The 26,671-nt window shown below is 41.8% G+C and overlaps 3 protein-coding genes across 10 annotated transcripts in view; 1 reads left to right on the top strand and 2 right to left on the bottom strand.

The window, feature by feature from the left end:
- Positions 1–469: 469 nt before the first annotated feature.
- Positions 470–6,196, bottom strand: nsg1 (neuronal vesicle trafficking associated 1). The gene is made up of 5 exons (XM_008409401.3): positions 5,937–6,196; positions 5,401–5,536; positions 5,110–5,226; positions 2,104–2,214; positions 470–1,809 (listed from the first exon to the last, which is right to left on the bottom strand). Exons 2-5 carry the CDS (start codon positions 5,527–5,529, stop codon positions 1,609–1,611), a joined length of 558 nt encoding a protein of 185 aa, XP_008407623.1. The 5' UTR covers positions 5,530–5,536; positions 5,937–6,196; the 3' UTR covers positions 470–1,608.
- Positions 6,197–8,850: 2,654 nt separating this feature from the next.
- Positions 8,851–26,671, top strand: part of tacc1 (transforming, acidic coiled-coil containing protein 1) — a 38,657-nt gene continuing 20,836 nt past the window's right edge. Inside the window, exons 1-2 of one of the 6 annotated variants that reach the window (XM_017304818.2) lie at positions 21,472–21,607; positions 21,690–21,760. In XM_017304818.2, coding sequence (XP_017160307.2) covers positions 21,708–21,760 — 53 coding nt within the window. In that variant the 5' untranslated portion in view covers positions 21,472–21,607; positions 21,690–21,707. Of the gene's footprint in view, positions 9,174–13,279; positions 13,547–21,471; positions 21,608–21,689; positions 21,761–25,939; positions 26,405–26,671 lie in introns of those variants that run through there. The other 5 variants (XM_081607301.1, XM_081607299.1, XM_017304819.2 and 2 more) reach the window with 5 other exon arrangements.
- aggf1 (angiogenic factor with G patch and FHA domains 1) lies at positions 13,901–24,130 on the bottom strand. Of its 3 annotated transcripts, none has more exons than XM_081607302.1 (16): positions 24,112–24,130; positions 21,261–21,313; positions 20,886–21,109; positions 19,923–20,022; positions 19,606–19,835; positions 19,355–19,486; positions 19,058–19,258; positions 16,917–17,343; positions 16,616–16,724; positions 16,134–16,185; positions 15,939–16,040; positions 15,702–15,867; positions 15,526–15,608; positions 15,304–15,425; positions 14,909–15,008; positions 13,901–14,563 (listed from the first exon to the last, which is right to left on the bottom strand). In XM_081607302.1, exons 3-16 carry the CDS (start codon positions 21,078–21,080, stop codon positions 14,330–14,332), a joined length of 2,253 nt encoding a protein of 750 aa, XP_081463428.1. In that variant the 5' UTR covers positions 21,081–21,109; positions 21,261–21,313; positions 24,112–24,130; the 3' UTR covers positions 13,901–14,329. The 3 variants fall into 3 exon arrangements, with proteins under 3 accessions (XP_081463428.1, XP_008407628.1, XP_008407629.1); XM_008409406.3 differs by lacking the exon at positions 24,112–24,130 and adding an exon at positions 21,403–21,493; XM_008409407.3 differs by lacking the exons at positions 16,917–17,343; positions 24,112–24,130 and adding exons at positions 18,802–18,871; positions 21,403–21,488.

The following is a 26,671-nucleotide window of genomic DNA, read 5'->3' on the forward strand; positions in this document are numbered from 1 at the left end:
AATGCTGAATCACCAGTGCATCATGCTGGGCGTCTGTTTCGCTGTCAGGGCTGGTGGCTATAATACAAATCGAAATGACATTTGCAAATTAGTAAAACATGTACCCATCAAGCCCACAATGCCCAGCCAGCTGCACGAAGTCATCGACTTTGCAACATTCTCTCCCCCCTACACAAGCTCTACTAGCATTACTGCACGGCGGTGGCTGAGTCAGGAAGTGGGGACTAGCTCCAAAACTCTTCAACTTCACCTTGAATCGACACCAAAAAGCGTTAGTTTGTGGTGGTTTTCATGGTTGCAAACACCAGTAAAGACCACTGGTGTATATTTAATTTAATCTCTCTGTGGATCCACAAGTAAAAGAGACCAGTTCAAACACATCAGTTAAGCTTAAAATGTTTTCTGTAAACTCCCAATTTTTCACCAGAGTACTTTAGGTTGTTTTAATCTTTAAACATCCAGGCATCAGTTTGAAATGAAAGCACTTTATTTCGGTTGTTCATTTAACATTTTCATGTGGCAAATGCACTTTAATGGTAGTCATCACATTGCTTGGAAAAAAAAAAAAAGGTACATGTGTCCGGGACGGTTCGAGTTAAAAGGCAAATACAGAGAGGAGAAAGGAAAAGCAACAGGACAAGCCACTAGGTTCAGATTGTTCCACTACATCAGGCTAAAACTAGTTTCTGACGGCTGCGAACCGCCGTCTGTGGTGACATTAATCAAAGCAAAGCGCCGCACAATACAGTGTCTTCACTTGCAAAAAAAAAGAAAAGAAAACATTCAGTACAACAGCATTTAAAGTTGTGCTATCAAACGCAAGTAGTTAAGGTACACAGTAAGCCAGCAAAGAAAAGTGTCTGCTGTCCATGTAAAGTGGGAACAATCATTAAGAAGTCCATATAAGAGGACTCAAAACAACACAATTTAAAATATTTCTTTTGCTGGTACATTTCTGTTAGGTCAAGGCTTAACGTTTCACAATATCATGACATTAAAATGTTTCTGCACAGATAAAATCAATGATGGGGTGGGGGACCGCACTAAGTTTGTGAGAAGAATGGATCGGAGGTGTGAAAAGCTGTCGTCGGTGCTCAAAAACGAGATTCGAAGCAAACTGGCGGTCGCCGCAGGAGTCGAGTCGTGTCGTGCATGTGCGTTCAGACGGGAGACGCAGACACAGAATGGCTCACGATCTCAGTACTAAAGTGAGTTTCTTCATATGGGTGTGTGTATGTACAAAGACGGTGCGCGTGTTTCTTCTATGCCAACCATTCCGTTTTTTTTCTCGTGTAAATAAATATGCGACGTACGCCATCCAAGCAAATCACGAATCCACCGAACTGAGCCTCGCCGTGCTGACAACATGCGCCAAAACTGCCACAGATTTCCAGCTACTGTACACATCAGCTTGACCAAACTACATCAACAAGGCAGCGTAGCACCTCAGACAAAATAAGATGGGTTCTTTTTGTTGCTTTGTTTTGTTTTTCATCCACAGGATTCGAGGTTTGCTTGAATGGCACAGCCGTGTTATTTATTTCTTTATTTCTTTATTTATTTATTTTCTGCAGCAAAGGCGCGAGGCCACCTGATCCCAGCGAGGTTTTAGGCCAGCTTCTGGGCGGTCTCCATCTCCTGCTGGGTCACCTTCTCCTCAGACATGATGGTCACCCACGGAGAAACTGACCGAGTGATCGTCTGCTTGGCCATGTTGTAGCGGTTGATGAGGGTGAAGAGGCGCCCGCGGCCCCCGGGGCCCTGAGGGGGGTAGTTGCCGTAGAGCCCGGTCGGCATGCAGTGGCCTTGCTGCTCCGGGAGGAGGTAACACGACACATCGAGTTAACAATGGGAAAACAAGCATCAAATACAGCAGAATATGCAAAGATTAAGCTGTGACTCACTGGGACTATTTAAAGATACATGAGAGGAAAGACAAAGGTTAGTGAAACAAAAAAATGTCTTTCTGCCAAGCTGCAAAGCAAAACTCAACCTCCACCAAAAGGTTTGCCACAGTAACTTTGAATTATAATTTAATTTTTTTTTTTAAATGTTCTCTTCAAGTTCAGATATTAAGCATTTACACAGAAGGAAGGTTTTTACCACGTAAACGAAGCTGTCGGGACACGGCTGGTCATACTGGTAGAGCTTGTAGACGACCAGGAACCCCACACACACCAGGAAGGCCAGGGCGCAGATCACCAGCAGGGTCACCTGAAGGTGATAGAAACGCCTCCATGAGAGCAGATAACGGTAACTTTAACCAGCGAAGAGCAGGATGTGGACAAAATCGGACCAAAAGACCAGAATATACATATTGTCTGGTGTGAATGCTTCAAGTAATGAACCAAGGAGGCTGAGTGAATGCAGCTTATAGTGTAGAAAGGTTAGAAAAAAATTATAAATACAATTTTTTATCTCTGCTTAGTTCCTGTTTTACATTTAAAACATCTTTTAATTCCTGTTTTTACAAATTTCTTCAGTTTTGTCTTTTCAGAGGAAATGACCGTCAGTGCAACTGACTCACCGACACTTTGCTCATTTTTAAAAAGGGAAAGTTTGATTGATTGATTGATTGATTGATTGATTGATTGATTGATTGATTGATTGATTGATTGATTGATTGATTGATTGATTGATTGATTTCATTTGTTTAGTTAAGCAAACCAATTCCTTGAGTCATTATACAGAGCAGCATAAATTCCAACTTTTAGAAATGATCAAAAAGCCAAATGGCATTTATGAAGGGACTTATACTCTGACTTACTTGTGTTACTACAGCAAATTGTGTGCATGCTTAACAAATCATAGATAATCTCATTTGTGCATGCTTAACAAATCATAGATAATCTCATTTGTTTGTCTTTTTGTTAAAACACATTGTCATCAACACATTTGTTGTGCTGAGAAAGTCATTTAAGTGAGAATCGGTATTTTTTAAGAAACCTTTCTATTTTGGAAATTCAAGTGGGAAACATTGACCTTGAGAACAAATGTGTACCAGCTTTTTGCTTTTTTTTTTTTTTTGCTGATATTTAAACGATTTATTTATTTTAAATGTTTTATTTTTATAATCTCCAAGTCCTTTGAGTTGAAAGACTTATTTCCCGTCACCCTAATCTTTAGCTCCGTCCAGAGATTTTTAATCAGGACTCTGACTCGGCCACTCCGACGCCTTGATGTCACTTCCAGTCAGAAGAAAGACGTTAATAACATTAAGATTAATTGGTATCTAAATTTGCCAGGGCTATGAACAGCATTTTCTACAAATCAAGAAGTTGTGTTTTGACCAACATGTTCATTTAATGTTGCAGAGATTTTGTGGCATCTGAAGCTTAGATGTTTCGAAATCTACACCAATTGATATATTGAACAAAGACTAAATAGAGGTTTGTTATAAATTCTTGAATTTGTAATCTGATACTTTATTCTGTGTCGACTAATAGTCATTGCATTGTATTGTTTGACATGTAAACCAGTACAGGAGCTTCATTGGGACAATATCAGTCAAGCATTTTTATATATAAATGCATTTTCTCCATAGATATTAACAACTAATGTCAATATTTTACATTTTTGTGATTTTCTTTGGCTTTCAATCAGTGCTACTTCCAGCTGTATGCTTCTTCTTTTATTTGAAAGGTTAAATAGGAAAACAGTGTTTAAGAGAACACTGATGGAAAAAAGTAAATGTAGACAAAAGTATGAATGTACACAAATCGTACCTGATATTCTGATGCATATTAATGGGATTTTATGTGACAGACCAGCAAAAAGTACAGCAGAACTAGTAAGTGAAATAAGAACGAGTGCATGAAAATAATACATGGCTTTAATTGTCGACATGTAAACTTGAAATCTGAAAAGTGTGGCGTGATCCACAGCAAGGGGAAACAGAGTGCTCTCTGGTTGGACGAGACCAAAATCCAAACCTCCCCCCCCGCCCCAAAAAAGAAGTTTAAAACCAGGTCTGATTTTTCTTTCACTTTTTTTTTTTTCCCAGTGTGCTTTTCATGATGCTTGACAAAATGTGAAATTCACTATACTGGTAACAAACCGGCTGGAGCCCCAGCACAATAATGCGTGTAGTAATTCCACCAGCATGAAGCTCTGGTGGCCATCTGCGAGGCTGAACTGTCGATTCTCGGGAGAGTTACGCAACAGCTGCTGGCGATTCAGAGTAGCGAGAGAGCGGGATAGCAGAGGATGTGGGAGAAAAGGTGTTTTTAGTGCCAGATATCTGTTTAAGCTATTTTTTTAATTAGCCAGTATAAATGGATATGCTACATATACTGCTGCATGCTCGCAAAAAAAAAAAAAGCCAACAAATAGTGGTTTCAGGCATGTTGTTTTGTTTTTTTTCTTTCTTTCTTTCTTTCTTTTTCCCAAACAGAACATCCTATGCAGACGCTCTGTGTTTTCTGGCTTTTATCTGTCTGATCAAATCCTACAGTTGCGAAGCGGAGCAGACGGCACACAAAGTGAAGCAACAGGAGCCCGTCTGTGATGAAAGGGCCTGCCGCTCTCTGAGACAGAGAACGCGTCTCTCTCCTTCTCCCACATTTCTGCGGCTCAAACCTTCGTAAAGGAAGCTCGACGTTCCTCGCGGAGCTGGTGTCCTCCTGTTGATCCTGAACGTGGAGATAAAGGAGGGAACCCCGCATGCAGAGACCCCCACGCCCTCAACCTGCACCGCCTGGGGTCTGTGCAGGCTAAGCCAAACTCCACCTGTTCTCACGGCGCTCGCTCTGGCTAACATAACACGCAGGAATCATTAGGTGTGAACGGTGCAGATAGAGGAAGGGGAGGTGGGAGAGAAGTGGAGGCCATCTCCATGGCAGCAGTTGAATTAATGAGAGCCTCAGGGCGGGGTTAAGTGAATCATTATGCATTATGGCTCCCTGTGTCTCTGTACAACACGAGGACGTCGAGAGGTGTGGGGGGCCGGGGGGGGACCTGAACCGAGGAGCTTCAGCTGGACAGATGAAAGTGACAGAAGATGCCCCATGCCGCCTGCAGGAGGGGACACAGCCGCCTGTCCTCCAACACATGAGGCTGTGGGAGGGTGAGGGATTTGGGAAATGAGGAGGAAGAAGACCGATGTCTTACTTTGAGCCGCTCAGAGACACCTTCGATGATGCTTATTGAGAACTCTGCGATTTTAGGGGACCGTAGCTTTCCCTTCTTGCTCTCACCGTCATATTCTGCCTTTGTCTTCACAACCACCTGGTCATAACACACACATACATACACACACAGCAGCAGCTGAAAATGATCTCTTGAGGAAGCAAGGATATTCAATTTTAATTATTATTAATATTATTATTATTATTATTATTTTCTAATGCATTAAACATTTGATATTGTTCTTTAATCAGCTAATTAAATCAGAAATTTCACCTTATCGGATGGGGGGAACTGCAGCTGGCTGGCATCTAGCGGTGTGATGAGAGGGATGGTGTCAAATCCGTCCTCAGATGCCGCCTTCCCGTTGTTTTTTTCGGCGAAATTATTCCCCAGTTTCACCATTTTTGCCCTGCACAGAAAAGGGTGTAAATAAGCGCTTGGTGACGCTAAATATGAAGGCGTTCGTTGTCAGTCACGCCCCGTGTGTGTGTGCGTGTGTGTGTATGTGTGTGTGGTTCCGGGGATAATTTATGGAGAAACATATGGGGAGAGAGAGAGAGGCAGAGAGAGAGAGAAGAAAAAAGAAACAGAGACGATATGCATGATGTCAGGCGCTTTGTGGGCCAGGAGGTGGGAGATTAACAAAAGCGCACGAGAGCAGAGGACTCGCCGTAAGGGGAAACTGACTGCAGCATAATTTCTTATATTAAAAAAAAAAAAAAAAAAAAAAAGGGGGGAGGGGGGAAGAAAATAAAGAAAAAGGAAGAAAAACATCAACATGCTTTTCTTTTCTGCAAGCAAGCACTCACCAGCTCTGCCGAGTCGCGTTGTGAACCAGTGCGCTTCCTCCCTGGATGCCTTGGCTTTTCTCGTTCCAGCCTTGCTGCGTGTGCGTGTTTTCTTAGATGTGACGCAGCCGATTTGCGCGGAGCTGGTGTGCAATATGGCCAGCTGCGTTTGTGCGTCGCCCCTCTCCCCCTCCTTCGCACCCTTCCTCCCGAGCTGCTGGATGCTTCCGCCGCCGCTGCTGCTGCTGCTGGCGTCTGGCCGCACTACAAGTGATGTAACGTCCATCCATCCATCCATCCATCCATGCACACACATGCTGCAGTCAGGGGGGGGCCAGCTGGAGCCCATCAGCAGCCAACACTTACAGCTGAATGTGGGATGAGTTTATAGCGGTGGGGCTCAAGAAATAGGACATGCGTGCTTCTTAAAGGATTTAGTGTTTGAGAACATTGGGAACAACAGAAGTGATGTTTGTAAAAAAAAAAATGTAAAAATTCGTCAGTATTGTTTTTGTACAAGGACAGGACAAACAGATAATGTGTGAAAAGGACTTAAAATAAATCCATGTCCTGTTGCAGTGCAATGATGTCACTTTAAGAATTGTTTTTGATTATTCAGTTGCAATTCATTTTTAATGCGTTACTTGTGATTTTCTGTTTCCTTGGAGTATAAATATAGCTGGATTTTTAAAAAAAATTTTTGCCACTAGGCTGGTGGAGAACCCTTTTTTCTGTCGCCACAGACTGTGATCAGGAAAGTTACTGGGCGTCTCGGATTCACAACGTCTCCATAGCAACCATTAGATGCTGTCTTTATGCCAGCCTGTTCACTTAAACAGTTTCTTTATATAAATGTGTGGAGCATAATTTTGTTCTCATAGCTGCAACTTTTATAAACTTTTGGAAAAAAGCTACTTCTATGAAACCCAGGTAAAAGTGACAGTATGAGGGCTGTAGCTGTGTGTTATGAAACTCTGAGGATCTGCAGCTCCTCAGACCTTACAGCACTGCAGTGTGTAGCTCAGCCCACAAATGTTTTTTCACCTCCATCTCATTTGTTGTCAGAGCAGGCGGCTGTTCCTTTTATCATCAGCGCTAAAGGTGATGAGAGATAAATGTTCTCACTCTGTTTTTGTTGTCCCTAAGTGGCCCCTAGATTACTTATTGCAGCTTTGTAAGTGTCTCTCTCAGTTAAAGGCACTGAACTCACCGTTGGCTTTATAGCTGCCCATCTATCGGGATATAGAGGCCGTGAAGAAAAGACGGAAAGAACCTGCTATCAATCACTTTTTGTGGTTCTTGGTAGGAAGAAGAGAATTGGATCCATTAGAGAAAAAGAACCCAGTTTTCCTATTCAAAGCGTCGCCTGAAACCATACAGTGATATGGTATAGAGATTGCCTGTGCCTACTTCATCCACAGTGTCTCTTTATTATGTAGCTCCCTAGAAATGAGAAAGAAAAAAAAAAAAAGCCTGTGGCTGCGTATTAGCCAGCTGCTTGTTGCCAGGTTACAGGGCCAGTAAAATGGGATTGGGGGAAGCGGCATAACTGATCAAATCAAACCTGTTCAGAGCAAAACTGTGAAAATAGTTAAGAAGGGAACAGTAAAAGGAAAAGACTAAAGCACTACGCATTAGCCTTGTGGTTTTAACCGCTGATGAGGTCGCACATGAAGCTCCTCGTCTCCTCTGAGGTGAAGTCATGAAGAGACGTTGTCATCATGGGATACTTGGCACAGCATTTTACATGAAAACAGAAATTAATCCATTTTATAATGAGGCTATAGCATCAAAAACTTTCTGGATGAGCTCTAACAATGGCAACAAGTAGAAAATGTAGACAACTGAAACAAGTTTATTTGGCGCTGCGCATTCTGATGGGATATAAAACAAAATCAAGCTTATCATTAGAGCAGTTAAGCAAAGCCTGGCATCTCTGGGTCTCCTTGTACTGACTGTTAAGCAGGGTGGAGGATCTGTGAGGCTGTGGGCCTGTTTCTCTTTCAAAGGAACAGAAATCCTTGCTAGTGTGCCAGTAGGAAGCCTTTAACATGCCAGACCTGTAACGGTTTTCAGACCATTTTAATTGTTATACGTTTTGTCACAAACAATGGCGTATTTTATCATGGATTATTGTGATAGACCAACACACAGTAAGACAAGTCTAACTGGGAAGTGGAGGGAAAGTGATAATTGATTCCCTGAGCATGCTCATTTTGAAAGAAAAAAGACCTAAATGCTTTTTTTTTTAAAAACTTCTTGTTACATCTGTAGTTTATATATAGCTATATTTTTGCTTTTTTTTTTTTACATGATTGTTAGAAAGTTGGAGGCAAAGGTAGCCATATAAACAAATGTCCATCGTATATGTAGTCGAGGTTTGGTGTCTGGTTGCCTTCTCATCAAGGCATAAAAGAAAAAGTGAAAAGAAAAGCCACTAGAGGGAGACACCACCTTGATGTTTTCATTCCTGCATTTTGTTGCAGAAGTGAAAACCGCCTGCATTGCTTTTTAAAGCTTGATTTCATCCAATATGTTTTTTTTGTTCCGCTGCTTAATGTAGGGAAGAAATGAACCTGCTCATTGATCATGTTTAATGGGCTACCGCAATGTTTCTGCTTCCGTGAAATATAAGAAAACCCGATATTAGGCAGACTTTCGCTCTAGGTCAAAGGTCAGCAACTTTTTATATTCCAAAGAGACATTTTTGCTCTGCTTCCTTCAAATTAAAGTGTCCACAGTCACCTTTAGAACAAAATAATTTATCAAGTTTTCTAAATACAGGTTACAAAAAGTATGTTTCTATCATTTTAAAAAGGTTTTATTTTTATACGAATAGCAAACAAAACAATGAATCAGAGAGCTTTATCGTGTAATGGTAATAAAAGATTTGAAAAGTATTCTCACAGACCACATTGCACCGTATTCACTGGCTTTTCAGAGTACATGTGTGTGTGGTGCGTGTAATGCTCTAGATCAGCCGTGTCATTCGACCTTATATGGCCTGTTTCTTTAAAACCCACTCTGTTGTTGGCGCTCTGCCCAGAAAGTTTATTTCCCTTTTCCCATCCAGCCACATGGACACAGGGCTCCGTCACACACACACACAGAGAGAGAGAGAGAGCAGGAGTTTTCTCACTGAGAGCGCCGACTCCACCACCAGCAGCAGCACCACCGGCCGTTTGAACAGGGAATCCTCTTTCTTCCACCCAGTAGATCTTCATCCCGGTCGATCTGTCACAACCTCAGACAAGTGAGGTGAGTCTGACCATATGCATGAAGTGGTGTGTGTTGTGTTTTTGCTTCTGTAAAGTGAGTTATCTGCTGACTTTGCTGCGTCTGGTTTAAAGGTTGTGCCGCCACGCGAGACGTATTGTATTTTGACAACAAAGGCTCTTTTCACAAATCTATAATTCCCCGCTCCCTGGTCAGGCCAGCAGTATGCAGTCCTTTGGATGTGAACTGTGAACACTCTCTTGCTTTTTTTTTCTTTTTTTTTTTAAAGAAAGAAACAGAAGGATCTGGAAGCATTTCTGACAGAAATCAGGGTTTTGGGAGACAGGTTGGATGACCCGAGCGTGGGACTCAACATCCAGCCGGGATGCTTCTCTGTAAACTTTGCCCGGCTTGTTGTTCTGTGGAAAGCAAAACTGCGGAGGCTCCGTGCCTGTTGCTGCTGAAGTTTGTGGATTGTAATTTTCCTGTGGAGATGAGGTCACAGGCAGACACACCCTGAGACTCAGACTGGGAGCAGGAAAAAGGGCCGACTCTCCGCAGCGGCTTTCAATGACTCACCAGTCCAGGGAGGAAGCAGTAGCTGTGGTGGAATTTCCATTCTGTTCGGAGCGGAGGAATTTGGGCCTGGATTCGGCTGCGTTTGATGGAGGGAGTAACCTCACTGACACAAGCCATGTGACAGCCCTTAGACTGCATAATGAGCTTTTGGATTTCACAACCTATCCAACCCCCCCAAAATCATGTACTTCAAATCCATTCATCAAAATGACAGACATTTTGATGAAGGTCTGTCAAAATATAATTTTTTTTATATGTATATTTTCATTCAGGAATGTGTTTGGAATGCAGCTCATTTCCTCTTTCCCATAAAGTTAGCTGTGCACGATTTGTTTAAAGGCCCACTTCCTGATGCCTTCTTCCCAAACGTGCACATTTAGTTAGCCTTGTTTGAGCTGCAGTCTGGTTTCTAAATAAATGTTGAGTTGTTGGCAGCAACGCTGTGCTGTGATTTGAAGTGAGTTCAGATGTGCAGCCGTAGCCGGACAGGGAGAGCCGAGGCGGAAGTAGGAGGCGGAGGGGTCGGGGGCGGATTGAGTCAACACAGGACTGTTTCTCAGACTTTTCACTTCTGCTCTCATGCCTCTCAACGGACCCGCGTTTACCAGGGGGGGGGGGGGCTGCAGATGACGGCAGACGGTCACGGTCCGGATAAAATGAAATCAAAGTGTGATGAATGGATATTTTCTGCCTCTTGATCAGGAACTCATTGTGGCGATTTACTCTTTTCAGGCCAACGAGGTCCTTTGTTTCCTCCTGATCTGGAAGACACATTTTGCAATTTCCGGGCTGCAGAAATACTGCATGCATTAGTGGAAAGTAAAACGATTCCATTTTTTTTTTTTACTTTACATCCCTTGATTTTTTACACAGCTTATGGCTGTTTATGTCTGTTTTATAAGTGGCAAAAGTATCCAAACCCTTTTCGATATTTTATCACATTGCAACCTGGATCAGACTTTAGAAGGGGCTTAAAGGGGCAGTAGCCCAGGGTCTCAAGTTTTGGGGGGTGCCCCACAGATTTTTATTTTTTAATGAATTCATGTTTTGCATTGTACTTCATATAAGAGTTATATCAGGTGAGTTGTAATAATATTCTGGGATTTTTATATAAACAATACTCAAGTATTTGAACATTTTGACAGAGTATTTTTTAAGGTGTAGGGGAAACAACGTGAAGCTACTAGCAAAGGAACGTCATCAGTTGGTATATTAAATTATGTATAGTTTTACCTGTTTATGTACTGTATTTTGCTTTTGCAAAAATAATTTTACTTTAGTGGGAAGGGGACCACATTATGTAAATCCAGCCCTGGGTTCAACCACTAACGATAATTTATTTTATTAGTATTTTATGTAATAGACCAGAATATCTGCTTCAAAAGGTCACTGCCCTGCATGTAGCTCCATCTAGATTTTCATCAACTCGGAATGGCTTCCCTGTGTACTACAACATTTTAAAATAGCAAAGAAATCACTTTGCTATTGTCAGAAAAATAAATTTTAAAACATTTTTTACTGTATAAGAACAGACTAAAATGTAAGATGATAAGTGTGAAATATCTTGCGAAAAATATGATCGTATGAAGTGTTGTCCCTTTTGAATATCTAATGGGAATATTCAAAGGAAATAAACATTCTGATGTTTAAGTCTTGTTTTCAAATGGTTACTTAGTTATTTGTTAGTGTAATATGTTTTTTTTATTTTTTTATGGACTGTCATTTCTTGATATCTGCCGACACAGATTTGTAATTAACATCAGTGTGTGATGAGCCGACAGCCGTGTGTGAGATAATCCGGGTGGCGAAAACACACATTCCTCTCTTTTCATCTGAACTCAAAATCTCAAGATTACAAACCAGATTTTAACCGTGAAACAAATACCTGAAACATGCATCATTCATAGACTCTCCGGTCTTCATTATCCAATGCTGGTTAAAAATAAAGCTACACAGCTGTTTTGTGACAGTGACGGCGGACATAAAGCAATCTTGACTGCACATCAACACTGTCTATTCATTGTAATGACTTGAGAAACTGGCAGCATTTCCTTTTTGTTTACCTTTAACCCTTAGCAGAACTGTGGTCAGAACAGTGGAAAAGTATTCAAAAGTTGTTCTTCTGTGTGTGTGTGTGTGTGTGTGTGTTGATTGTACTTGCAAATAAGTCTTTCCACTGGACTCTTGTGTTGGCCAACCGGCTTAAATTAGGAAAACAAATCTTCAAATCTGCATAGATGGCAGTCTGACAGAAGCACTGAACTTGAAACACTAAGTTCTTAAACACTGGTAACAATGAATGATTCTTAAAATTCAGAAGCTTTGCCACTTTTTAGGGTGAAATAGTTACGTTTTTTTCTTTTGCTTCAGGTGGACAACATGCATCCATGGTTAGTTTATACTACTCTTCCTAAAACCACGGATTAATTTAAAAGCTGCAGTAAATAACTTATGAAAATGTTTTTAATAAATTTGTCAAAACTGTCACTAAGTGGTGACTACATATTATGAGATAATTTGTAAAAAAGAAAAAAAAACTAAACAAAATAAAACATTTCCTATGCCTTCTCCCGGTGGTCCTACTCCCTTTTCATAAACAGTCAGGAAGAGGGTATTAGTGCTGCCAATCAATAATGTGTATTGGCTGCTCACTCTCCCACTCGCTTTCTGCTACAACAGAGCTTGCCATGAATACTCAGGCTAGTTAGCGTGGCCGGCATTGATGGTGCTTTCATCAGTGGTTTCATGTAACAGTGAGTCGTTTCTTCTCCATTAGCACATTGAGCGGTGCGTACATGAGTTTGATTGACAGCACTAAGACCTTCCTCCTAGCTGTGATTGGTTGTTTTTGACCTGAAGTGTTTCATTTAGGTTGCAATAAGAGCACAATTTTTTAAACAATTCATCTGTCTGATATTATGCTGACAATAGCAGTTTTAACAAATATGTATAAAAATAAAATTAAAAAAATTTATATTTTTTTATTTTATGGTTTTCACATATAGTTTTATTTTCAAAGTCAAAAAGCACATTGCCCACCAGAAACAACAAAATATATCTTACAAGTAAGTGTTTAAATAATAAGAGGAAATAAGCCTAAATAATTCACTGGAGTGCAGTTTAGAGTTGTGTAAAAAGTTGACGTCAGATAACCGTAAAACTGTTTGAGCTCCAGCTCATGGTAATCCTGAACACAGAGCGTGTTTGTGCTTGTTTGTGGCAGTTCTTTCAAAAGAAACTCTGTTGCCTCAGGATTTTAGCGTTTTCTCCATGAGGAAATGTATTGCTAAACAAACAAATAAACTATATGGCAGGTTAGATCTGGAAAAATCCTTAAGTAAATGACGTGAGAGCAAGATCAAACGGCACTGAATGATTTTTTTCTTTTTTGGTATGCTATCAAGAATAAAACCTCCTGTGCTCCCTTCTTCGTGCTTCTTTAAAGTCAGGAACTAGTAAAGCCACATCCCACCTTATCTCATGACTAATATCTGTTTATGGCTGAGGGGTTCTACTCAGAACAGCAGGGCAACTCGGAGCCGATCCCTCCCTCTTTTATTCCGCCGCAATATATCCAAGTAAGTGCAGTTAAGCTGAAGGAGGAGACTTTCTCAAGGAGGGAGGGCTCACCTGTAAGGAGAGGAGGAGGACTCTGACAGCAGCGCCCTGCTGTCACCTGCTGAACTGTCACAGAGCAGAACATGCCCAGCAGCTGAGGGGACGCTCGGGTGGCGGCCGTCCTGCGGTTGGAGATTTAAGATGGGTGGGACGCAAAGTCAGGATCGGAAGAGGAGCACCCGGCGAACGAGTTTTCGGAACGTCGTAAAGAACATAACGTGAGTCGACCCGTTTTTACGCCTCTGAGAAGCTTTTCTCCTTCTGCAAAGCTACACCTTCCTGAAGATGTGTAATGATTAGAAGCCCTGACTAAACATTACAAAGCAAAAGCTGCGACGCTAACTGTGCAGCTGGTGTCTTGCTTTGCATTTTGGTGTGACGCTGACCTCTGTTCAAGTATTGATGCAAATTTCCACACACCCTCAGAGAACAGATAAGGTCACATTTAGACCGGCTGTGAAATGTTTGCTTCTGTGGACTTAGAAGAATGTGGATGCACGTGTTTTGGTAGACCGGTCACAAATAGATCTTATCATATTTAACAAGAAAAGAGGAAAAAAAAGTGGACTGAGTCAGATTTGTTTTGTTTTTTTTAAAAAGGAGTTTTTTTATCACATGTTTATCTGTTGTTTTTGCCATTAGAATAGACTCAGTTGTCTTGTTACAGTATGATCTCACTGTGAGAAATATAACTCGACTGTGTCAATATTTGCTTGAGGCGTCTCAGCTTGAACTCCTGTTCTTAGTTTGTCTGAACAGGGTTTCCATGCAGAGGAAAAACAAAAAAAAAGAAAAGAAAAAACATAGCGGAGGTTTTACAAATTGGGCTGATGCACAGCACTCGGACTAAAACCCGTTTATACCTAGAGGAGGAAACAAAACAGCAAGTTGTTAATCAGGAGTTCCTCAAGCTTCAACTCAAACATGTTTTCTGTTGAAGTGATGAAACTCCCTCCTCTCCTCCACTTTAAAACAACAGAGTTCAGGTGCAAGTCACTCCCCTAACTCTGGTTGCCCGTTTCCAAACTGGTTTGCGAGTCCTCCGCCTCCTCTGATCTGACCCAAGCGTTACTTTTCTGGGCTGGCGGCGGGTCGGGCTGGCAGGAGTCGGCGAACCGCTCGCGGGCTTTCTCCCAGTTCTTATGGGACTTGGATCTGGTTGCGGAAACGTCGTCCACTGACATGACGCTGCCCGTTCCCAGGCCAGACTGCGACTTCCGGATTTTCAGTTCGATCTGTGAAAACGACGACGACAGACCGTCAGGCTTTGGAACACATTAAAACATGTGAGCTGCACCAATCAGGCTCCTTATGGATGATGCTGATATCGGCTTTTGGAGGTCTGAATGGCTTGCATTACATAAACAAGGGGGGGGGGGGATATGCTGCAGCTCATAGGTAGCAGCGTTCAATGGGAAACACAGAAATCAGAAGATTATCCTGTTTTATGTGTCAAACCTTTTATCAGTTCTGTCTGAAAATCACATTTTCAGAATTTCACCAAAAGAGAAACAAAAACAAAAATTCCAGTCTCTGGACATGTCATTGGTAGATGTTTGGCTAACAAAAGATGAACTCACCGGATCTTTCATCCCACGTCCCTCTTTTCCCAGCCCCTCTCCTTTTTTCCAGCCCATTTTTTCCAGCATCTTCCGCCCCTTGTTGACTTCACTGATCTCCCTTAAAAGGATAGAAAGCAATAACATATGAGCAACATACAGGGTTCCAGTGCATTATCCGTGTAAAAACTTCAGTGTTCTCAGTTCCCCTCCTCTTAAAAACACTACAATTCAGTCAAATTATGGCAGATAATTCTAGTGACCAGGCTTTGCGTACAGAACCTGCAAGAAAGGAAGGAAGGAAGGAAAGAAGGACCTCCTAAATGGTACAAAAAGGAATGAAATCAGACATGAAGTCAATAATTTTTCCATGCCGTTTTTCTCTTCCACACTGATCCAGATTTTTTCAGACTTACTCGTGTACAGAAGCGGGTGCATCGTCCCGTTGGAAAACGCCTTCGCTGCCCACATTCTGCCGGCGAGACTCTGCTCTGTCCCTGTACTTGGGGTTCCTCAGGGCTTTGGTCTCCTCGTTGCTCTATATTGAACAGATGACCAACCGTGTAAACAAAAAAAAAAAAAAAACCTCGATGTACATTTTAACCCTAAATCCAGCTGCAGGTCACCTAAACACTCACTTGTAGTCCATATTTGGCCTTCATTTGCTTCAGCTCTTTCTGTCTCAGGGATTCTTTGTCTTCTTTGCTGAGGCCAGGAGCTTCTAGAAGCAACAAGGAGAACGCCAACATCAGATGCTTTTAAACAACTTGTACAAATGTCCGCTTTCCCCCCCCCAGTGGATTTGTTATCTCACCGGCGCTCTCCTCCCTCCTGTGCTTGCTGATGTGAGCCATGACTTGTCCGGGTTCACAGCCGTCACAGGTGTCGGTGCCTGAGTGGATGTGGAACGACAGCACGGTCTCTCCCATCTTGACCTCATCCCCGTGCATGAGTGCATGAGGCTCCGACTTGGTTTTGGGCTGCAAGTGGACACCAGAGTTCAACTGGAAGGTTTCGCTTCTTATTCGACGCACCGAGACGAAGTGCCGACCTGCAGTATGCGGTTTCCGTTAATGACCGTCCCGTTTTGGCTCCCCTGGTCCACCAGCATGTAGCTTTGCTGTTCCTGGTCAAAGTACACCTCCGCATGGAACTGGAACCAAACGTGCAACGTTTAGAGACGCTGCAGGGAAAACGTGGGAATAGTTAAGACTCCTGCAGAAAAAGCAAAGCAGGGAGTTTTTACCTTGCTGACTCCCATTTCTGGTAGTCGAACTGCATGGTTCATGTCTTTTTCCCTGCAAAGAAACACAAAAAGTAGAAGATTGATTTTTGCTCAGTTAATCAATTAACATAAATGGTTTCAAAAAGCAGGAGTGTCATTTTATAAAGGATTTAACACCACATTTTCTTATGTTAGACCCACAAATTTAAAGGAACCTACAGAGTTTATTTGTAGGTTAACATAAAGAAGTACAAATTAGTGAATTGATAAAAAAAAATAAAAAAATTACGTTAGGATTGCAAACGGGAAACACAGTAACTCCAATTTGTATTTGAAAATAAAATGGCAAAAATTGTGTTAGTTTTAAGTGGCGTTATTATTCAGAACTCTGTTTTGGTTTAACACATGAAATCCCAATAAAGCACATAGAGATTTGTGTGATATGATTGCATGAATACTTTTGCCAGCGCTGCGCATAAACAGCTGAGAAGAAGAGAACCAACCTGCCGAATGTGGCCGGAGAGTCGGCTGTGATGATGAACAGAGTTCCCACCTGCAGCGCCGGAGACCTGACCACGGTCACTCTCACACAGGGGGGCCAGAAGTTGTTAACTGGAAGGAACGAAACAAACCGGCCGGGTTAGCGGCAGAACAGAGAATTACAAAAAGTTTCATGGCAATCAAATCACTGATTGGGAGATCTGACTTGATGTTATGTACAGATTTAACGAACCATCCCAGAACCAAGCTTTGAGAGATCTGCACACCTCGCTTCTCAAATGTTGGGGAGTTTTCTCCTCTCACCTTCTTGGCTCTGCACCTCCATTTCTGACTCAGGACTTTCCCTGGAATGTTTGGGGCTGGAACACGATGAAGGCGACGAGGCGGATTCCAGATCTTCCTTTTCAGACTCTGTGATCTCGCCCTCCTCTGGTTCGCTGTTGCCCTCCGACTCCTCACTCTGAACCGGGCTCCTCTTCCTCTTCTTCTTCTTCCTCTTTTCATGCTTTTCTGACTTAGATTTCTTCCTCTTCTTTCTTGAGCTGCTCTTCTCCTCGTGGTGCGAGCCGTTCTTCAGCCGCCTTCTCCGCGATGGCGATTTGTCCCGCTCTTTCCCGTGTTTTGAAGAATCTCTTTTACTCTTGGATAAGTCTGGACTGCGAGACCTCCGGTGCAGTTTTCGGGATTCGGTTTCTTCCGTTTCTGGGTTTGCCTCGTCCGGTTTGTGTTCCTGCCACCAGACAGTCAGCAGTGAGATTACCGTGCTGAACGGCAGCAGGCCAGCTGACTTTTTACCGTCGATCCCAAATCTCAGTCACATGATCATTTCTGAGTCTCAGTCTTTAAAGTCAATTCATCACAATGCTTCCCAAATTATGTCAGGAATTACAAAAAAAGGTTTTAATATGCATCAAGATTTGCAAAGGGAGGTTTACTACGTCAACTATAGACTAGCATATTTTGTTCCCTTGGTAACGAGATGAGCATCTGGCTGGTGCAGTGGCAGTAAAAAAAAAAGCTGTATTTACAGAAAATCTCTGACTAAATGGAGAAATAAAAAATAAAAAGAATAATAATTCCTGACCCCTGGTAAAGATAAGTGCTTTAAAATTAATTCATATTATAGTAATATCATAATCACACAGAAAAATGTTAAGAAATCCAACCTTTTACTTTGTAAATCTATGGAATGAAAAGAAAACCTGGTACTCCTAAAACTCTTTTTCAAATTAATGTAACTGAATCTTTTTTTCTTAAATTATACATTTTGTTTTATGATGATGACGGATTCAAGGAACATTTCATCATAACGATTTATTTTTTGTTTCTCTGGGGTACGAATATGACGTGACACGGAAGCCCAGTTCGTTTAGCTGCTGGCCGCTGCGCTGGACGACCCATATTTACATTGCCGGAACAAAAGTGTTGTCTTGCAGCCACCAAATCTACACAGCAACCATCAGATGTGATGCTCATGTCGACTAGTTGTTTGGGAGGCAGGCAAGAAAACAAACAACAACAAAAAAGCTTTTATCCCTTTCATCACAAAGTACTGCACTGGAACTCTCTGTGCTTTGGTCAGGTGGGACGAAGATTGAGCTTTTCTGCAACACACGGTCTAGTGTGGAACAAATGATGAACCAAGTATGGCAGAGGATTGGTAATGCTATGGAGTAGGAAATCTTGTAACAATATCATCATGAGATCTTAAAAAAAAAATCTGGAAATTTTTATTAAAATATTTGGCTATCTCAACCACAAATCCAAAAATGGGTTTTCCAATAGAAAAATAATTAAAACAAGTGGCCAAATTAATAAAAATGTTTGACCAGAAAGAAAAACCAACCTCCCTCAATGGCCGTCTCAAGACCCAGATATAAACTCTACCCAGAATCCGAGGAGAAAAACAAGTGACCCTTTCTATTTTCATACTACAACCCATATTTACATCGTCCTTTGCTGATTTGACACAGCAGAGGTGTCAAAGCAGAGGTCATCACATAATCTGGGATTTTTTTTTCTAAATGCAGCTACTAAAAGTAAATGTCTCATTTTTCTCTGTTGTTTAGAGTGAGATTATACTACTGCAAAATAAAAAATTTTAAAAAAATTTATTATATTATTTGTTCACATCACTAAAGCATGTCACCGTACTTCATTATTCTGTAGTGTAAAACTAAAGTTATACCTCTGTAGGAGGGAGTTTTCCAGTAAGAGCAAATCCTCATTTTAGCCAAAGAGTTAGTCACATCTTGAACCTAGGTCAGAAGAATAGTCTTTCAGTCAACTATCCCGCATCATCACAAACACAATCAGCAAACATTTTTAAAGACTGAGACCCAGAAACGTCAAGAGGAATGAAGGGGAACGGCAACTTTAAAAAGCCAGCCGCCAGCCGCCAAACACTTCAAAGTAACGATGCGCTGCACCTCGTCGTTACTTACCCCCTCATCCTGATGAGATGCTTTCTTGACTGCTTTTGGGAACTTTCTCCATTTCTTGTCGGGAACGTGAGTCTCTTGGGAATGCTCGGCAGAGCTCTGCGCAGCAGGCACCTCGATCCTGGAGTGAAACTGATACCGTCCGCTTTCTGCGTCGTAGTAGTAGTATATGCCTGTGTTGGCGTCATAATACAACTGACTGACCTGGAGGGAAAAGAAGAAAGTTTGCAATATAAATGAGCAACGAACACTTAATCTGGCACTCAACCAAACGAGCAATCTCAAAGAAAACCAACAAACCGAGTCGTAGTAGAAGCCCGTGCTGTGATCGTAATACATGCCGGACGTCTCATCGAAGACGAAGCCGGTCTGCGTCATGGCTTCTTCAGCTGTGGCCCTCAGCATGTCAGCTATGGAGCCCGCATCACCTCCCTGAAGCAGACATTATTATGAATGAATGTATCAGGGCCAACTCAGATTTTAAGCCAACTACAACGGACTTAAAAACGCTACGTTTTTATTATTTTGAATCCACTCATAGAAAAGCAAACCTCTGCTGGAGCTACTTCGCTGCTCTCTGCTGAAGCGGACGCATCTGGGGCCGTTGCTTCATTCGTTGTCGATGCGTCTACCGCCGTACTGTAATCAGTTACATCCACAGCTGCCGTCGCCGTACTGGGATCAGTAACACCCTCAGCTGCTGCTGCTGTCGTCAGGTCCAGACCTTCCTGGGAATCTGCCCCCTCAGGACAGTAGCCTCCATAGTAGTAATTGTAGTAATCTAAGGGGGGGGGGGGATCCTGAACGTTATTTGTGATGTTAACTAAATTTATTTACATGTTCCGGTTGTGATGATACGCATACGCACCAGTTTCTGTCCACACATATTCTTCTGTTTGAGTTTCACAGCTGATTCTGTCTTTCTCTTTCTTCTTTCGCTCATGAATCTCTGCACTGAGCTGGTCAACCTGGAGTCGCACAAAAAAACAATAGCAAAGACTTTCATCTAACATAATCAACCCAGTTTAACATTATATTAAGCTTTGCTTTAAGCTCAACAATATTTCCTGGCATCATGAGCGTGGACTAAAATTTTTTTTTAGAACGTTGCTTGTAAAATTATTTTTATCTCTTAAAATCTCCACATTTTGGGAATTTTTACAATACAAACTCCATCTCATTTCAAATTTATATTAACTAACACAAAGTAGATCAAAAATATAAAGTAACAGAAATTAGACTTATTGTTTGAATTTAAAAAAAAAATCTGAAAATGGACATGGGGTGCTTTAGGTAATGTGTAGCATTAAGTTTCATTCGTTTTGCGTGTACTCTACTTGGCGTAAGCTTCTCAATTCCAGTCCTCAGGTGCCCCTGCTCTGCATGTTTTAGATGTGCCTCTATTCCAGAACAGCTGATTCAAACGATTGCATGACCATCAAGTACTGCAGAAACCTGTTTATCACCAAAATATTCAATTCAGGTGTGTGGCAGAAGGGAAACACCTAAAACATGCAGGGCAGGGAGGCGTGAGGACCGGAATTGAGAAACGCTGGATGACCAACATGTCACTAATTCAAGTTCTCCACAAATTGGTCCCTGGCCTGTACTCGATTTATGAAGATTCATCAGAGCAAATGAGCCAGCGCAAATGCACACTTTTCAAATCTGCTCTTGTAGGAAAATCTGAAAACTATTTTTCTTCCACTTTACAACTCTGTACTATTTGTGTATCACGCAAGACCCGAATGAAATCCGCAGAGGTTTGTGACAAAATGTGGAAAAGGTGAGAGGTGTGAATACTTTTGCAAGGCGGGTTTGAATAGCTGACCTGCTTCCTCAGGTCTTCGTTGTAGCTCTCGGTGCTCTTCTGCAGCCTTTCGGAGTGGCTCAGCTGCTTCTGTAACTTGGTGAGCTCGGCTCGGCACTCCTTCAGCTCCTGTTTCAATGACTCAACTCTCAGACGGAGCTCAGCCACCTCACACTCCGAGTCTCCCTCTCCCCTCGCTTCTTCTTCCTCCTCCATTCGGAAAACTGGAACCACGACAGCGAAAGCTGCAGCGGGAACAACGCGTTCTTAACTGAGATACTCGCAAAACGGAATCTAAATCCACCGACCCTTTCTGATAATAACCCACTACTTGGATAATAAACGGTCCAGACATCAATCAATTAAATACAGCCGGACTCCATGTTTCTTTCTTACCGTTTGCTTTGTTTTCTCCGAGCGGTAGGCGATTTCGTCCTCAACGCGGCGACCTGAAAAGTTGAACATAAACATCTTGTAACTTCCAAGCGTGTTGGACACAACAGCCCAGTACATGTTTTGAGGACAATTAGACAGTTACAGTTAAGACAGCTGAAATGTTTACAGTCCACCCTGCTCGCAACCGCCATTAACTCACGGCGGAAGTGATTCTTCTTCGAGGTCTGGCGCCAGTTGTAAACCCTGTTGTCGCCACCTGGCGGCGACCGCGGTTAGTCCCTGCATCAAAGCCGTGAAATGCTCACTGTTGTTTGTTGGCCTTCGAATTCTGTCCACTAAATGGAGCGGTAAGTTAGCATTTAAACGTTTGTCTTATCTGCAGTTAAATACATGTTTTTTTTGGTTGTCAAGTGTGAGTTTTATTTTCAGAGTCAACTTTAGAGTTATATGGGGGAAAACATGGCTGCCTCTGAGTCTTATATGGATTTTGCTCAGCATTGGTGAGTACTAAATGGGCCCGAGCTCTCAGTGAGCCTCATGTATTGGACTCAGTTTGGTTGACCAAATAGAATCTCATCAAACCAACCAGTTGGTCTTAACTGGGTTTCAAATAGGTTTACAGAAAATTGTATCATATTGGGTAATTGAAAACTTTATTCATTTCAACAACTCAGTGAAGCACATTATACATGTTAATTATACAGCCTGACGTTTTAAAGCCTGGTGATTTTCACCTGTCACGGCTAAAGAAAATGTAATTTAAAAAAATTAAAAGAAATTTAGAATTAAAATATCAGACCAATAAAACACTGTTTTAAAACACAACTGTGGGGTTAATGAAAAATATGTTTAATACCTGCTTAAAGGTTATTTTAATATAGTACTTTTATCTAAGAAAAACACATTTGCTAATTTACTAATATAACTGTAGGGAGAGTCTACATTTTTTTTTTACTAGAACTGCTCCTGTACGTGAAAATTACTTGTAGCCACTATGTAGTTTGTTACAATCTTCTGACGTTAAATTCTTTGGCCCATTTACTGCCTGTATCTGATCTATATGTAATGTGCTAATTGGATAGTTATGGTTAAAACGTGGAATTTTACTGATATCAAGTAGAAACTACTAGTCAGTACCATGACACAATAAAAAAATAGTTGAGAAAGCTGCTTTATCAACTTGTCATGGTTTACTTTAGAAGACTAAAACCACAAAACAACACCTTCAGAGGACAAAAAAAGACCAATAAATAAGTATAATGATGAAAAGAGAGAGAGAGACTGAGGAACAGGGTCAATTTGATATGATGCGGGGTCTCTGTACTAGAAACTGTTTTGGTGCCCTACACATTTTGTTTTTCTCAATAATTAATGGAAAGCCTTTACTGACGACACATAAATCAAACCCTTCTTAAAATTGCTGACCAGCTTTTTGTTTGTTTGTTCTGGTATTTTCACAGTTTGTCGATGACGAGCACAAAGTCTTTGAGGCTGAAAGGCCTTCTCGTCATCATGCTGACCGTTAGCCCCATCGATGCTGGAGACACTAATGACGCTAAAAGTTGGCATTTGACTTGCTGATTCTAAAATATCAACTATCTAGACTCCTAAGCTGTGGACTGTACTGAGAAAGATCCTTTTTAGATCATGAAACATTTAATGTTTGTCTTGCAACAGGGAAATTGATAATGGAAAGTTAAACAAGTTAAAACTGTACTGAATTATTCTGTGCTGATGATATATTCTCTGCAAACATGGTATTGGTTTATGAAGTCTTTAATCTGCCCCAAATTCTATTGAGCCCAGAAGGAGGTTATCACTCAGTGGGCCTTTCATTCAAGGATAAACATCCCTGAACTCAAGTACTACATGGAGGTAACATTGCTAGTTTTTTAGTTTCAGCACTGGAAAACATTTTAAGGAAGTCCAGTTTTGGATTTCAGTGACAGACATTGACCACTAGATGTCAGTGACAGACATTGACCACTAGATGTTATCACAGCCCATGAAATCTGGAAATAATAATTTCCAGAAGTCATGTAAAAAAAAAAAAAGTACCAAAGTACCAACGCCTCGGTTTCTTTTTCACCAGAGGAGCAGAAAAATAATGCGATAGCAAACATCTGTTAGCAGTTTTCCAGCTTGTTAAAAATAGTTCTTTACATTTTCAGCTGGTGCCACTTAAAACTCAAATACAGTATTAGATTCTTCCCAAGGCAGAAGTGTATATTTCATTATGCTGACTCAAGCTGATTTGTGAGCCCGTCGCTGTTCCTCTCCCTTATTCCTCGTTCTCATCTGTATCTCTCCCTCTGGTTGGATCTGTCCCTCTGCTCCCCGTCTTCCTCCTCCACTTGACAGTTCTTCCTCCTCTGACCTTTCTGCTCCTTTGTTTGTACATTCAATAATTTCCTGGAACGCCTGGTTCTGTCACATAGATTTACAGGACATAGCCAAGGCCAAGCTATGCAGACTGATCTTAGGCCGGCAGGAAGGACCGTTACATAATCACGTGGCTTCTCTATTGTCTCTTGCTCTGTTTATAGAGAGAAAATATATATAAAGGGTTGCAGTATACCTAAAGTAAAAACCAAAAATGTTTCCCTTTTATCAGTTACGTCTTTTGCAGATATTTGTTATAGCGAGTTAAATCGGAAACGACCCACAGACTAAACAGATTTTGGTCATTGGTCACTTTTACGCTAAAGTCTGAATAGGATTCGGCAAGTTTGTTTTACGTCGTATTTAAGGGACTTGCTGTTTTCTTGAAAACGCCTGCAGGGTTCCTCCCTGCTGTGATTGAAATCTGAGCTCTTTTGGGTTGTGTTTGGATTCTGGTGGAGCGTCATACCTCTTGGCAGGAGCTCTGAGGCTTGTGTTGGTGGTGGGAGAGCGGCCTCAAAGAATCGTCTGGTCTGCTGCCCAGTGATGTTTAATTGCTGATTAATTAATTTTCTTTTTTTTGTCTTAAAATAACGGTTTAATATTCAAGACGGAAATTGTTTGCTGTTCCCTCAGAAAAATCCTTTTAGAGATCCTGCAGTCAATGCGTGCGCTGTCCCTGTTCGCTCCAACCACAAGCCCAGCGTAGATCGCAAAAATAAGTGGGTAGAACAGAAACTCCTCCCTTTCTGGTATAATGTGGAAACTCTGAGTCTGACTGAGGTTATGTGTCTTTGCTCCTTCGTGGAATTTCAGAGAGTTTGCTCGCTCCGCTGCTGCACGGCAAAAATATCTGGCCCTGGAGAGTAAAGCACAAAAAGGTTTCTATGAGGGGAGTAATAAAATTAAGACACATCGCAAAACTCTTGAGAGTGTGAAAAAGACTGGTAATTCACAACAAGACCATCTGTGAACACAAATTTAGCCTTTCATAGACTTTGCCATTGTTGTGGCTTCTTGATCATTCACATCTTGACTCTGGAAAGTATTTTGTTATTACTTTCTGAAGAATTGTGTAATTTAGTCAGGACCAATATCATAATTCATGGGATTTGTTTTCATTTACAGAAAAAAAAAATGTTTACACACACACACTCTATTAAAAGACGCAATATTACTGCAAAACATTAAAATTGACTACATTTTTTCAGAACAATTAGGATTATCAATTGTCCTGAAAATTTCTATTTGCTAAATGCCAAAATAATGAGGTTTTGTAGATTTGTGTTTTTTTAGGAATGAATCAAAAATCTTGCAGACTATTTTTAGGAATTCACGAAAATGTCATAAAGTTTGAAGTCAATGCTATTCAAAAATAATAATAATTAAAAATGTATGTAAACTTAAAAAGTTAGGGTTTAGAAAGTTTAGATTCTGGGTGAAAATAAACTCTAATTTTTAGATGTATAAACTTGTTTATGTGATGTAAAAAGTGGGAGTCTGAAGATATTTGTTTGAAAACATCTAAAGGCAGAGAGAGACTGTCTGCTGTTTGTCCTACAAATAGCAGAAAAAAGAAAGAAAAAAAATCAGTTTTCTTCTCAAATCTTCTCAAACCATGAGTGACGGGAAGCTTTGAAGTCTAAAAATAGCTTAAACCTGTGCTTCTACATAGTTTTATTTGTGAGATGTAGTGGTTTAAAAACATGCTTCCGTTCCCCGCATCAAAAAACCTTTTTTTTGCTTTGTTTCTGACTCGCTCCTCAAATATTCCCAAGCATTTTACTTATCAACATGCCACCGTGTAATTACTTGTGTGGCGGTGCTCTGCTTAGTGGTTTAGTGTTTCCTCTGACAGATTGAACCCAGCAAGGTAGTTCTCCTGAGGCTGTCCAACAAAACTGGTTCCCCGAGTCATGCATGCCTTCCTGCCGCAGCGTGGAGGAAACGGTTAGCTGCTGCTGAAGAGCCTGAGGGAGGAGGGGGGAGACTAATAAGTCTTTAAGATCCAGCCCCCACATTCCTAACCTCTCTCTGGACTATAAAACACAGAGCCCCAAGAGTTCAGCTCCTCCTCTACCTCCTACTCCTCCCTCTGTATTTGTTTTGTGGCCCTTTTTTTTTCTAGTTTAGAGTAGAAGAGCGGGCTGACAGGGACATACCATTCGTCAACCACAGGGGAAGTCATCAAAGCAGCCATGAGTTTTTAAGGCTTACAGCTCACTTCCTCCACCCCCACTGCAGTTTTTGCCTATGAGCTGTTCCGAGGTGGAGCGGGGAGGATGGAGGAGGTTCGGAGGAGGAGGAGAGAGAGTCGGCAAAGCATTTGAGAAACCAGCTGATCAGAGCTGAGGTATTCTGCCACGGAGGGACGTGTCAGCGTGACTGGAAATTACTAACAGGCGAAGACGGAAAAGCAGGGTTAAAAATAAAAGGGAGAGAGATGTCTCCTTCTCTTCATGTGAATCTGGGAACTCATGGAGAGATGTGAGAGCAGTGGAAATCTGAGGAAGAGAGTGAAAGGTGTACTGGAAGCCAAGCCCTGGTTACTGGTGAGTCAGCTGGAGGCTGGGGAACTTCGTCGAATAAGGAGCGATGTCTTGGCTGTCTCCGGTGTCATGGGCCAAATGGACGTGGACGGCGGTGCGAGGGGGAGAGGAGGATGGAGAAGAAGGGCAGGAGGCCAACGAGGAGAGGGAGCAGTGGGGAAGGAGAGAAGAGGAAGAAGAGGAAGAAGAGGAGGAGAGATCTCAAGGCAGCAGGCAAGTGTTGTGCTGAAGCCCTGAGACTCCAGGCAGAGTGGTTCACGTCGCCTGCGCTGAAGGAGGAGGGGGGACTTCTGTCCATGTGCCTCTAACCTACTGGATTGGGAGACTGAATTTTAGTGACATTCTGGTGGAGACGTTTTGTGAAGTGCTGGCGTGTCTCTGTTGGGTCTGTGCTTTAAATTGTCCCTGTCTGTCTTTCTTTTGCTTCATAACACCAACCCTAATTCACGCAGCATTCACTCAAAACCTGCAAGCACGTGC

This window comes from Poecilia reticulata, chromosome 5 (genome assembly GCF_904066995.2).
Source record: "Poecilia reticulata chromosome 5, P_reticulata-male-v2, whole genome shotgun sequence".
Classification (NCBI taxonomy): Eukaryota; Metazoa; Chordata; class Actinopteri; order Cyprinodontiformes; family Poeciliidae; genus Poecilia; species Poecilia reticulata.

What these genes read in the sequence shown, in the direction of transcription:
- nsg1 (XM_008409401.3), bottom strand. Translation starts at nt 5,529, where the DNA reads ATGGTGAAACTGGGGAATAATTTCGCCGAAAAAAACAACGGGAAGGCG. An exon ending in AGTTCCCCCCATCCGATAAG is followed by an intron (nt 5,227 to 5,400) that starts GTGAAATTTCTG and finishes TGTTATGACCAG; the next exon opens with GTGGTTGTGAAGACAAAGGC. An exon ending in CCGACAGCTTCGTTTACGTG is followed by an intron (nt 1,810 to 2,103) that starts GTAAAAACCTTC and finishes CTCCCGGAGCAG; the next exon opens with CAAGGCCACTGCATGCCGAC.
- aggf1 (XM_081607302.1), bottom strand. Translation starts at nt 21,080, where the DNA reads ATGGAGGAGGAAGAAGAAGCGAGGGGAGAGGGAGACTCGGAGTGTGAG. An exon ending in GCGAAGTAGCTCCAGCAGAG is followed by an intron (nt 19,487 to 19,605) that starts GTTTGCTTTTCT and finishes TGTCTGCTTCAG; the next exon opens with GGAGGTGATGCGGGCTCCAT. An exon ending in ACGGAAACCGCATACTGCAG is followed by an intron (nt 15,868 to 15,938) that starts GTCGGCACTTCG and finishes GTCCACTTGCAG; the next exon opens with CCCAAAACCAAGTCGGAGCC.